Source organism: Spea bombifrons, chromosome 5 (genome assembly GCF_027358695.1).
Source record: "Spea bombifrons isolate aSpeBom1 chromosome 5, aSpeBom1.2.pri, whole genome shotgun sequence".
Taxonomy (NCBI): Eukaryota; Metazoa; Chordata; class Amphibia; order Anura; family Pelobatidae; genus Spea; species Spea bombifrons.
Window position 1 is genome coordinate 73,797,931 of NC_071091.1, and position 13,190 is coordinate 73,811,120.

Sequence of the window (13,190 nt, forward strand, 5' to 3'; positions counted from 1 at the left end):
CTATGTCAGTGAGAAAAGTGGCAGCTGTGTATGAACCCCCGAGGATGTGATAAAAGTCAGTCCCTAGGATCTCCAAACACAGGTTTGACACAGATTCTCAAGTAATGGATTTGGGGGACTATTCACTAAAGGGAGAGTTTACATAATAGTTTTCAGAAAAGCTGTAGTTTCAATTCTTCTACTTTACTACTCATTAGGAAGAGCAACACAACAATGATTCTTCAGCAAGAATGGCTGAGCTGGCCCTGCTTAATGCATAATGTGTAAGCGGATGTTGAAGAAATTTTACTGATTTTACTATATATTATACAGGATTAGCCAAGCTCTTCCTATAGCAGAGGCTCACTGGGGTTGGACCTTCATAATGTAAAGTCAAGGGGCAGAAGAGAACTCCCTGCAAACACTCCTGTCATCTCACCCATCAGTGAAGAGTCCCACATGTGTTGAGCTGTAATAGGGCAGGAAATTAACTTTTGTTGTTAAGAGGTCTGGGCTTACTGAGTTGGGACAGATGTGACAACAACACTTTTGTGGGACACTTTGCTACAAACACAAATGAACAAGCAAACTTTATCCACCTCAGGATAGATAAGTAAATTGGCAGAGATTCCAACAATTAAGCACCAGGAAAGTTGTGAGCTGCATTTAAATGTGTCAGAAGGTCATATAAAATGGTATTGCAACATGCATTGCAACACTTACATGACCACGTTACTTGCATGACATTGATGAGTCATCCGCTCACAACCTTTTAATGCAACTGTTTTGCATAAGGTAAAATGTCTTCAGCAATCTCTCTAGTTTTTGGAAATATCCATTGGCTTATAGAATATGTACAAATAACAAATTTATAACCATTTATACTGTAAAGGGTAATATATTTTTGTCTGATTTCTTGCACACACACTGCATCGTTACGTGCAAAATGTTTTAACATATAATATGAATGAGTTCCCAGATTAAAAACTACATTTTTGTAAATTTATGAAATCACTTTTTTTTTGTAAAGGCAAGCATATGTTAGACAATATGTTGCAGCAGCTGCATATTGTCTTCACAAACCCAGAATTAATTCTTATTATACTTATGTACATTCATGATGTAGATCTTTGTGGTGCACTTTTACCTAATAATCAGTGAACTTTACAATGTGGAGTACAGAATACATATAATATGCCTATTTGTTGTACATTATGCTTTCCAATATCAATAAATGTGCGCAGGATGCACAAAATCATAATCTATAGCATTCCAAGTCCAAGTTTCCAACTATGGAAAATAAAAAAAGGTCTCTTTTGTAACAATACATTGTGTATCATCATTATATATATATATATATATATATATATATATATATATATATATATATATATACAAATATTATAAAATACACTTGTGCACAAGGTTCAAAAAAATTATTTAGGCCCAACAAGAGCCTAATTTCATGCCCTTTCGCTCAGATGAAAACTTTGAGAACTTTTTTAATTCACTAACTAAATTCGTTGCCCAAAAATAAGTCTCTCTCTAACCCTGCACTCTCCCCCTAGGTCTCTCTGTAACTCCTGTGCTTATCGGCCTAGTCCTCTCTACTCATTCCCCACAGCCTTTTTTGACCTCCTTGCCCTGCCCCCGACAATCTACCCCTGCCTTGTAACTGGCCCCACTTGCCTACTCACCTTCTCCAGCATTATATGGACTTCTCTGATCTCTTTATGCTGCTGCAGAGACAATACTAACAGGAGAGATAGGAGGGGGAGCTAGTCAGTGTATGAGATGTGCAGTTCCAGAAAAGATACTGTCGGGAAAGAGGAAAAAAGAGGGAAGGGAGTCTGTGTGTGAGAAAGGGTGCTGCTGCAGAGAAGATACCAACAGGAGAGAGGGGAGAGGGTGGGAGTGTGTAATGCACACAGCACTTGCAATAGAAGCTCCCTAAATTATAATATAATATATTTGCTTGACTGTAGAGGTAAATGTCATTTGCATATTAATTATGCTCTGTAGAGATGTTATTATAAGATGTATTAGTTTGATAGCATTTAGTCCCCTGCCCACAAAAAAGTAAGTTTAGCTCCAATAGTCAATACTATGGAAAGATGTATCTTTTTCCATTTTTTGTAGAGAATTTCACAGCAAAATCAGACCCATTTGGCCCATCTAGTCTGCCATTTTTTTCTGGGGCAAAAAAGAAAACTAATGTTGCCTCACTCAGATTCCCTAAAGTATAGTAGCATGATCACTTGACCACAACTTAAAGTTTGTAGAATTCAATATTATTAAGATAATAAAAGGTTTAAGGCGACACGTTTGTCAATTTCTGTTTCTTTATATGTGTTTCCCTTTTTGTTCTAGAAGTGTGAAGACGATGTAAAACTACAGTCTACTGATGTTGAAACAACAGGATATGGAGTATTACAGCATGTAAGAAGACTCAAAATGTGTAAAATACATGTTTTAACATCTTGCAACAGGAAAACCATTTCTGCTTGGCTTCTTTTCTTAATGGAGCTTTTTTTAGTATTGCCTTGCATCTTCAGTACTGAGATTTTCAAGCCTGCCGCTCTGCAAGATCAACATTTGAACCACGTAAGAATTAAAAGAGGTTGGATGTGGAAACAGATATTTGTTCTGGAGGAACAGGAAATCACAGAACCTTTATACGTTGGACAGGTAATTTAGCCTCTGCAATGCATATTTAAAAACCATGAAGATCCAACAGCATCAAAAGAACTATTATATTTTTAGTCTTTAAGTATAAAATCATTCAAAATGATTATTAAGCTAAAACCTAAAAATATATTAATAAATATTTGGAACATGATCCAAGTAATGGGGTAGGGGGTTGTCAAGTTGTCTAGAAAATAACGTTTTCTAGGAAATACAAAAATATTATTAGTAATCATGCAACAGGATCATTTACAATAAAATTAATATATTCTGCACAATACTTTTATATTAATATTGATTACATTACTTAAATGTAATTTGATGGGGAACACAGATTCACTAATGTCATTGAAAATATCATACAGCTTATTGAAAGGAAATCTAATTTATAGCGTTACAGATATAAATTATTACTTCATTACTGCATTTCAAAAAGACTTTCTCTTTCAGAAACAAAGATAGAATTTCTAACCTCTGCAAGATATCCAGCATTTATTGTTTAACTATTCATAGAAATTGAATGAGCAAAGCTAGATACATATTCCACTATACAAAATCGAGTCATACATTTCTGATACTTTTAGAGTGCCAGAATATATATAGAATAAGATGTAGAGTAATCTCTTCTGGCAAATCAACCTCTAAGGATGTTAATGCTTGTGTGATTCTATGTTTGACCCAATAAAAGGTGGAATTACAAAATTCTGTGGAAGAAATATGGCAATGTACATGTCTGTTTTATGTGTAAAATGTAAAAATAATGTCTGCTTCTTAACCATAACCTTAATTTGGGATTGTTATTAAGAAGATGATTGAATTCGATTCAACTCTTTTTTGGTCTAGGAACAGACATACTTTGTTCAATTATAAGAATTTACATCTGCATAGAGTAGTGCTTTGTGTAACTAATTACCCAATTTGGTAAGTAGAATTGGCAGTGCTGTAGGCAACAATAAAAGAAGAACACAGACAAGAAAGAGCACATTTCAGTTACAGTCAGACTCTACAGTTGGTGGACAACTGTTCTTCACAGAGCATACCACTGTTTTGTAAATAGTTTGCAATTTATTTATCAAACTGGATGGAAAAGAGAGGACCTTAATTTTAGACACCAATTGCTATTTTTTTTATCTACTAAGTTTTATTGGAAATCACTGTCCCTTAGCTACTCAATTGAGTGTGCTGTGGATGGCATGCATTAAATGAATGCCTCTTTTGGAATAGATTGTAAACCAACAAAAAAATCACTTTTGTAGATTGTAACATGTTAAAATAGGCAGTTATTCACCTTAAAGTATAAGTCCTGGTGATGAAAGTGCCCAGGATAAGGAGGATGTAGTTGTAACGTACACTGAGATGCCAGTTACTTTCTGTGTTAGCGAGCATCAAACAAATACTTTGATGTTCAATAAAAATAATCTTTTGATTATTTCTAATTAGCAGATTATTTTCTAATTTTTTGCACTTCTGGCCAAGTATACTTGCTATTACTGTATTCTATAGCACATGTCATTTCACATTTAATATCGAAGGTTGATAATTTATTCTATTACCTTTATAAATGGATAGCAAATTAACATTGTTAATGAAACATTAGGATATGTTGGATATGTCAAGCATTGGTATCTTCTGGCGTATTTTTTAACGTATGCTGGGGTTTATGTTACTCAATTATGGGGTGTGTTATAATGTACTGGTGACTATCATTTCATGTGTGGTGGTATGCAACTATATACTCGTATCTATTACATTTGGTTTATTGGATTATGTGAGAAGTAGCCAGGAGTAAGACACTCATAATTCTTCTATTACAGCATATTACAGTATGCACAGCAAAAATCATAATGCAAAGGATATAGTTTCCATATATTAGCTAGTCTTTACAAGGGATTATAAGAAAGAATACCTGGTACTTAAATAGCTAAAAAATATTACAAATTAGCTTTTGAAATGTAGAATACTTTTAGAGAGATTGCAGGGGCTATTTTTAGCATAGCATCATCGACAGAGTTGTAATTAATTTTAATCATTTCAAAAGCTTTCTAGATCTATAGCTTTTTTATCACTTTAAGCGGAGAGACAAAATTATTTTGACATTTATTGGAAGGATATTCCTGTATGTGACTATCCATTTAACACATTAAAACATATGACAGGTTAGAGATAGAAGACAAGGTTATACAGCTGAACAGGTAGTAGTAGTTATAATGCCATTAAAGATAAGTGTATATGGCCATGGTGCCTAGTCATACTGCTAAAAGAAAATATAGAAAATGTGGTTAATATAGTTGCAAGATCATAATATGTGTAGTTGACATACTAGAAACACCGTGACTGACAAATAGATGAGGTGAATATATGGCTGCCAGAAATATAATAGCAACATCTAAAAATATAAATAGCAATAAGAATGTGCAAAGGTGTTAAAAAAAATAAATGAAAAACAAACTGTTCCCGTTTCCATCTGGGACTTTACCTACTAACCCTGGTCTTCAGTAATAGTTATAATGCCATTAAAGATAAGTGTATATGGCTATGGTGCCTAGTCATACAGCTAAAAGAAAATACCATTTCATCCACTCCATTAGAGAACGCCATATCTGTAGGTATATAGCTTTCATTGGAAGGTTGATTTAAGAAACAGCTTACTTACAATCATAAGACTCCATCAGTTTAGTTAAACTTAAGAAAAAGTTACACAGGAGGCTAAGATCCTATTTTGCTCATCATTTACAGGCAGATCTTAAATATCATTTATTTAACCCTTGCCAGGTCAAAAGAATATTTTTTAGAGCTCTAGCACGGGATCGTAGTACAGATGATTAGAGATGAGATAACCAAGAGGCAAAGTTTTGGTATTCACACAACAGCAACAAGTGTGGGAGGAGTGTGTCTAATAATCAATCAGTTAATGCTATATAAATGTTACTGAAGCTGTAAGCTATCACAGTAGTATGGTAAATATAGTTGCAAGATCATAATATGTGTACGTGATATACTAGTAACACCATGACTGACAAATGGATGAGATGAATATATGGCTGCCAGAAATATAATAGCAACATCTAAAAATATAGATAGCAATAAGAATGTGCAAAGGTGTTAAAAAGTAACATCACAATTTGTAAAGGGAGTGTATTTTAAACATTGCATTGTAAAATTATTTTCACTTAACACGTTTAGACTACAGCAATAGGGTGTAGATTTTTTCATTAATGTAAAAATCATCTATTTTATGAGACATTCCTTCCTGTATGTCCATCTTACTCCATATACTTTGGGGGGGGGAAACAAAGAAACGGGAGTTTGTACTATGTCCTTTTGCTGTATTGCTATGTTTACAAGACTGAAATTAACTAGACTTGTGCTTTAAGTAAGTGTAATGTGTAATTGGGCCCAAAGGGTATAGTTCCAACAGTTAATTAATTGCTACTTTTAGGTCTGTGTTAAAAAGCTACTGGCTATGTAATTCAAACTCAATTATACTGTAAACAATGCTTGCAGCTAACCTGCAACCTTAAATTGTCCAGATTATATTTAGAACGGTTGGTTTAAAGAAAAGTTATATCATTTGTTAAGTATAAACTGAAACAGTAGAAAATAAAATGCAACCTGGTTTTTGGTAGGGTTTGAGAAGGAAATAGGAAGATTACCGGTACATCAGTTGGGTCAAATATTTTCACTTTCAGGATGTAATGTAATCCCTTATTTTCAACAAAATATCTCAAAAATAATGACACTTTCAAAACAAAAGTACATGTTATCATACCACCTAAGTGTCGTGTTTTGCAAGGAGCAGCCCTGATTTTGAGCAGTGTCCTACTGTCCCACCAAGCTGCCTCACTGTCTTATGGATTCCCCTGACTGGCCCCGCAGGTTGTGAGATTGATTGAGGTCTATGCCGTTGCTGCACAGACCTCAGTCATAGCTCCCGTGTGGCCTCCTAATGTAGTTAAAAAGGGAACTGGAACAAGACATCATATCCTGAAGTTTGTCTTTATTACCGCTTAAGGAGTAAGGTTGGTAACACTGGTCCTGTGTGCAACCCTACCCCCACCCATGTATAGCATCCTGTATATAGTCACCCCATCCAACTAAGGTATCTGGATACCTAAAACATTGTATGTGCTACAAATGTAGTTAAAATAAGTTGTGCTATCAGCTGTGATGATAAGCATTACCATTTAACTAGACTTGGGCACCAGGGGGCTCCTCGTGTTCGTCTTCGTGCTCATCTTCGGGGGGGAATCTTCGGATTCCGCGAATATTCGCCAGTTCTCTTCGGGCGAATATTCGTGGACATTCTTCGTGTTCGGTTTTTGTTCGTTTTTTCCGGTTAAGGGGTTAATACGGGGTTAACGCGTACCGCAGCAGCTCTGGCTCCAGGAGTTTAAATGTCCGTATGAGCAACTCTATTGGTCGTCAGCAGGGGGCTCGTCTGCCAATGGTTGATGGCTGACGAGCCCCCTGCTGGCGACCAATAGGGTCGCTCATACAGACTGTTAAACTCCTGGTGACGTAACTTGTCCGGCAGATGCCATTGGTCTCCCTGTTCTATCAGTTAAATGTCCGTACGAACGACCAATAAAGTCGCTTGTATGGACATTTAACTGATAGAACAGGGAGACCAGTGGGATCTGCCGAGTAAGTTGCAGCATTGGGGTTTTAAAAGTCTGAACGAGCGACTCTGTTGGTCGCTCGTACAGACTTTTAAAACCCCAATGCTGCAACTTACCCGGCAGATCCCACTGGTCTCCCTGTTCTATCAGTTAAATGTCCGTACGAACGACCAATAAAGTCGCTTGTACGGATATTTAATTTCCGCTCCCGTTAACCCCTTCGATGCTGCGTTAGATAGCGGGAGCGGAAATCCGTAGGTTAAAGGGCCGTGCAAGCGACCAATAGGCTCACTCGCAGGTCCCCTTAACCCCTTAAGGTGCAACAAGTGCACCAGGAGATTAAAAGTCTGTACGAGCGACCAACAGAGTCGGTCGTACAGACTTTTAAAACCCCAATGCTGCAACTTCCGTGAACTGCCGCGATGCCAAGGTAAGTTAGAAGGGGGGGAGACTGGTAGACGAAGACGAGGTGTGTGTCTTCGTCTTCGCCTACGTTTTACCGCCACTGTCTTCTCTTCGGCGTGTCTTTGGAACGAACACGAAAACGCACTCTTCGTGTTCGTTTTCATGTTTGCCCGAAGACGAATGCACAAGTCTACATTTAACTATCCTGTCTGAGAATTGCAGCCTTAATAAAAATAAGACTGAAAATTGAGAACATGTTGAATTGGATATGCCATGTGATATATGGTACACATACACTGATTTAAAAGCAACATTCATATAACTTGATGCATATTTCAGATATGTAGATGTTTTAAAAGAAGTGTTCCATGTGTGCCATTTGCGGGATTTCTCAGAACATTATTGGGCCTGTAGTGAGGTATAATTCTTAAACCACATTCCTTATATCATTTTTTAGCACTAGCAATATTTCGTTAAACTTAAGCAATGAGATGTTTGAAACTCCCTGGAAACTTGTCCTGGACTCACTTCTTTCTATTTTGTTCATCAACTATTTATTCCCGGGCCTATCCTAAAAAACTCAATTTATGACAAGAGACATTACAAATCACTCACTTTAGCTCACACACTTTGAATTGATTGAGAAGTCTAGAAAAAAGTTATATTTGTCCAGTTTTACAAGTTTTTCTATTATCTACAAAAATGTACTAATAACTAGAGTATCATTATATGAGGGTTTTAATATTAATAAGTGAGAGTTATAAATGATATATATAATGCTTAAGATTCAAAATTGATGATATATATATATATATATATATATATATATATACACTTTGAATATATATTTTTTTGCTATATGTGTGATTATTTGTCTAGTTTAATCCGTAATTGAAATAATTGCAATAATTAAACTAATAAAAATAATTTTGTACAATTGTTAAGCTCCAACCTAGCCTATGTCATAGTCAACCATGGCTACATTATTAGCGACATCCATTACTTTGGTGTATTTTCATAGAAATGTAAAAAGGTGATAATATGCATGGCTATATTTGTAAATACATGTTTTCAAGTACATTCACAAGATAAACAATGTAATTATAAAGATGAACACATTTTCATCTTTAAGTTGTTGTCCCCTTTAAGGCATATTGATTGTTTAATTCTGTGGTTGACTATTTATCTTATCCGCTTGCCAAAATCTTTACTATTACCTCAGACTTACAACTATCCTTGAATTGTTACATGCCAATCTGAGATCTTGGGCCTAAGTCAGGGTTAGATCCTTCTCTTCGTTTCCTCTGCTTTGCTTTTGGTAATTCCTTTCCATTACCCATTGAGAAGTCAGCTGCAGTTTAGGGAACAATTGGTATAAAACTAGTGTTAAAATTATCAATGGATATCTTAGTGGCTTTCTGTTTGTATTCCACCAAAACTCTTAAGTCTCAAACCATAATTGCTTATGCTTAATATTCCATTGTATATGAGTGCATAGGTATAATTGTAGACTTTTGATAAAAGTTTATATGAAACCCTTTTTCACTTCTGAGTACAGAAAAGTAAAAGTTTAACTTTAGGATATTTCATTTTATTACTGTCATAGGTTTAGAATATATGGCTATAAGTGCTGTATTTGTGTGTGCGCGATGCCCACAGATCATTTATGGTGTAATTGGATCTGTTGACAGGCCTGTAGACAGCAGCCATGTACAGTTAGGGATGCAATTTGTAGACACTGCCAAGCTAGAAATATTTCCTATATTTTTCATTATAATGGTCCATAACTAGCACACCATTTGCTGCAGTATATCGTATGAGTACTGATATGAATTCAGGGTATTAGTCTTTATGATGAGGATAGTAGACTGGGCTGTCAGATTGATATTCTCCTTAAACAAAGGAAGCATTTGAATCATACGTATCTTCTGGTCATCTGGTAATTATTATTTGAAAATATGTTTTAATTGGCAAAAATAAATTAGCATTGTTTTTTTTATGAACACCATGTCCAATACTGTCTCAAAATTACATTACCACATGAAATGTAACAAGGATTTAATTTTATATGACATGATCTTAAAGGAACACTCCAGTGTCTCAGCCTTCTGAACAAACAATTAAAATGCAATTATTTGTAACATTTTCATTATTCATTCATTAGTCCTGTAAAATAAGAAAAGTGCTTAACTTTAAGAGAACACGTAGCTCCATGGTCCAATGTTTTATGCTGCTGATTGGCAGAAACGCTATCAGGAGATCTCAGTAGACTCCCTTCCAGAATGTTCACTGAGCTACTGCTGGAGATGACTGGTGGTAAGTATTTCACGTGAGAGAAAATGTGCTCAGCTTTTCCTGCAAGCCAAATAGCTGGGGGATGGGGAAAGGTGCAAGTGCATATGGGGGATTCACACAAAGATTTAAATAGGACCACTCTGCCATTATATGCATTAGAGTGGCAATGGCAAAATGTAAAAGGAAGGGTAAACTTTGGATGGCATGTCACTTTAAGGCACTTTAAGGTCCGTCACCAGCTGTATACGCTAGGCACACAGATTGCTGCATAACTATATTTGGAGATAAACTGCTTTTGAGTTTAGATAATTATCTAATCAAAAAAACAAATATTAAGTAGAATATGCCATATGTATTAGAACAGTCCAACAGTTTTCAGATTTTTTATATTCATAAACATATATCCCAACAGTCCCAATTTTCCTGATTCCCACTTCCCACCAAAGCACGACAGTGGGGTACCACCATGGCATCTGTTTAATTTCTGGCTAGGTCTGATTCTCTTTTTGCCAGCTTGCCCACATTATATTCAAAATAAATATTTTCATTTAGGAATATGTGTGATTCATTTGGCAATTGATTCTAGTTACCAGTCCAATTAGAACATTTTAGTGGACTTATGAGTAATGCATGCAAAAGTGGATTTTGTTTCTCATATTGTCAAGAACCTAGTGAGCAATATTGTTGCCTTATTTTTTCTAAATAAAACATTTAATTTCCTGTCAGGACAGCTATTGTATGTAGGTCTCAGGCCTCTATGAACTATTTTATATCGGTAGCCCTCACAACCCGTTCCCTGCACCATGCTCACTCTGCAAAACAGCATTTGTTATCTATGCACTGCATATCCAACTTTATACTTGCACAACATGCTTTTTGTCCTAGTCTAACTACCGTAATTTCGGAGTTAAAGTCATTGCACTTAGCAATGCCCTTGCTTTATGGATGGAATTCCTTCTCTTTTGCAAGTGATAAACATTGCTTATATTTTGTCTGCTTGGTTGTTTTCAGCATTGTAGCATCAGTTACTCTGCTATATAAGGATTGGAATATACAAATAAGTAAATAATCACATGGAAAATGTTATTGACAAAGGATTGTCACAGTAACTCTCATTACTATAATTAAGACTTCCAATTTTGTGGGGATTAGTTTTCTATTTAAACATTTCTAAACATAGATCCAATGGGTTTCATTTTTCATGTGATCTGTACTTTGTTTCTTTGATTTTCACTGTTTTGTCAATGTATTGTGGTTTTGTGAATAAGTTCTTTGCAGATCCATTAACAATTGTCCTATAACTTTTGCTTTTTGTAAGGGAAGAATTAGACAATTAACTTATTAAGGTCAGACACATTTTTGCACCTTTGCATTTTTCTTTTTAGCTGTCTTTCTTTAGAGTTTTATAATAGAATATTTTTTATCTAGAATTTTCTCAAAATTGCATGTAAAAATCTTTCTTTGTTTCTAACAAAATACAATATTATAATTCCACACCCTAGGTACAGCATACAATATTAGTTTATATGTATAGTTATATGTTACTCTGTAACCTGATTTCAATGTGCAAGACTTTTGATCACATCATGTAGTCAACAAAATGCAAGCATGGTTCTACAAAATATTTAACATTTTGCAATCATAGAGGTCCTATATTTAAGGAACTATAGAGATGGTTTATAAAGGCAAATGCATTTTACACAAAAAGATCTACCAAGAGATACTGTCAATATAATAAAGTTATTTTGTTTGCTTTTGTAAATAGGTTAATGCAAGCTTAAAAGATGAAATTGAGTCTAGGGGGGATGTGCTATTAGACATTAGTATGCAAAGCATTACTAAAGTTTCATTTAAAATTGCCTTTTGATGGTCATATATTAAATGATAATCTAAAATGATAATTCCACTAGTTAAAGTAAAACTAAATAGTAATCAATTGTAAAATATAATGTTACTTGAATTTTTACATTAATTTGTAAAAAATAACATAAAAAATACACAAACCACTGTAAAACTAGCTGTTCTCTTAACATTTGCTTTTTTCTATATAATTGAAATATTTTCAGGCATAAAATAATTTTTTTAATGTTTTTTTTCTCTAATAGCTGAGATCAGACCTGGACAACCATGACGGCTCATTTAAGTACATTTTATCAGGAGATGGAGCAAAAACTGTTTTTACCATAGATGAAAATACAGGCGCAATCTATGTTCTAAAAAAACTTGATCGAGAAGAAAAGCCTTCTTATACCCTAAGGGCCCAGGTCATAAACAGTTTGACTGGCGTTCCTGTTGAAGCAGAATCTGAATTTATTATTAAAATCCAGGATATAAATGACAATGAACCAAAATTCATCAATGAACCTTATGTTGCTGTTGTGCCTGAGATGTCTCCTGAAGGTATGTAAACTGTAATAATGTAACGTCGGGGCATTGGAGGAGGAGTTCTAGTTAATAGTATGTTTGTAAATTAAATCAAATGCTTTCGAAAATCAAAAAATAATCTTTTTCCAGTGTTTTAACAGATTTGATAATAAATAAGGCACAGTTAGATATGGCTAAGAAGCTTAAAATCTAGCCTCAGAAAAACATCCATTTAAAAGTTATTTCCCAAAGAGGAATCCCTGCGTCTAACATTTCGATCTACAGGATATTGAGGAAATTCCTTGCCTTATTTGTGGAAATACAGTACCAAAGTGGCCTAATATGTACAATAAACTACAGTACAATTCACTATTTTTATAGAAAAAAATGGCTTTGGTGTGATATGATCCAATTACGATAGATGGATAGATAGATAGATAGATAGATAGATAGATAGATAGATAGATAGATAGATGGACAGCTAGAAATATAGATATAGAAAATACTTATATTACTGGTGCATTTGTATGAAAAATATTTTTTGCCTATTCCTTCCTCTAGAGAAGAGGAACATTATTAATTACCACCAACTATCACCTGAAGCCACATAATATATTAACTCATGTTTTATTAAGCTTTGATGAATTGATTGCATATTGTTTTGTTTTGTTGCTCTTTGTTCATGATATATTTCCTTTTGTTTTATTAAGTAACATTAGTATAACTGATGTGTTCTCTTATAATCTTCGCGGGTTTAATGTTGTATGCTAAATAATTTACTGCAAAAAAAAAAACAAAACAAAAAAGGATATCAATAACATGAGCATAAACTAAATTAGATTT

At 34.6% G+C, this 13,190-nt stretch overlaps 1 protein-coding gene across 1 annotated transcript in view; it reads left to right on the top strand.

Annotated features, from left to right (window-relative positions):
• LOC128497543 (cadherin-19-like) overlaps positions 1-13,190 on the top strand; it is a 49,220-nt gene that overhangs the window by 6,580 nt on the left and 29,450 nt on the right. Inside the window, exons 2-3 of the mRNA XM_053467654.1 lie at positions 2,350-2,667; positions 12,089-12,383. Of these exons, the coding sequence (XP_053323629.1) occupies positions 2,434-2,667; positions 12,089-12,383 (529 nt within the window). The 5' untranslated portion in view covers positions 2,350-2,433. The remainder of the gene's footprint in view (positions 1-2,349; positions 2,668-12,088; positions 12,384-13,190) is intronic.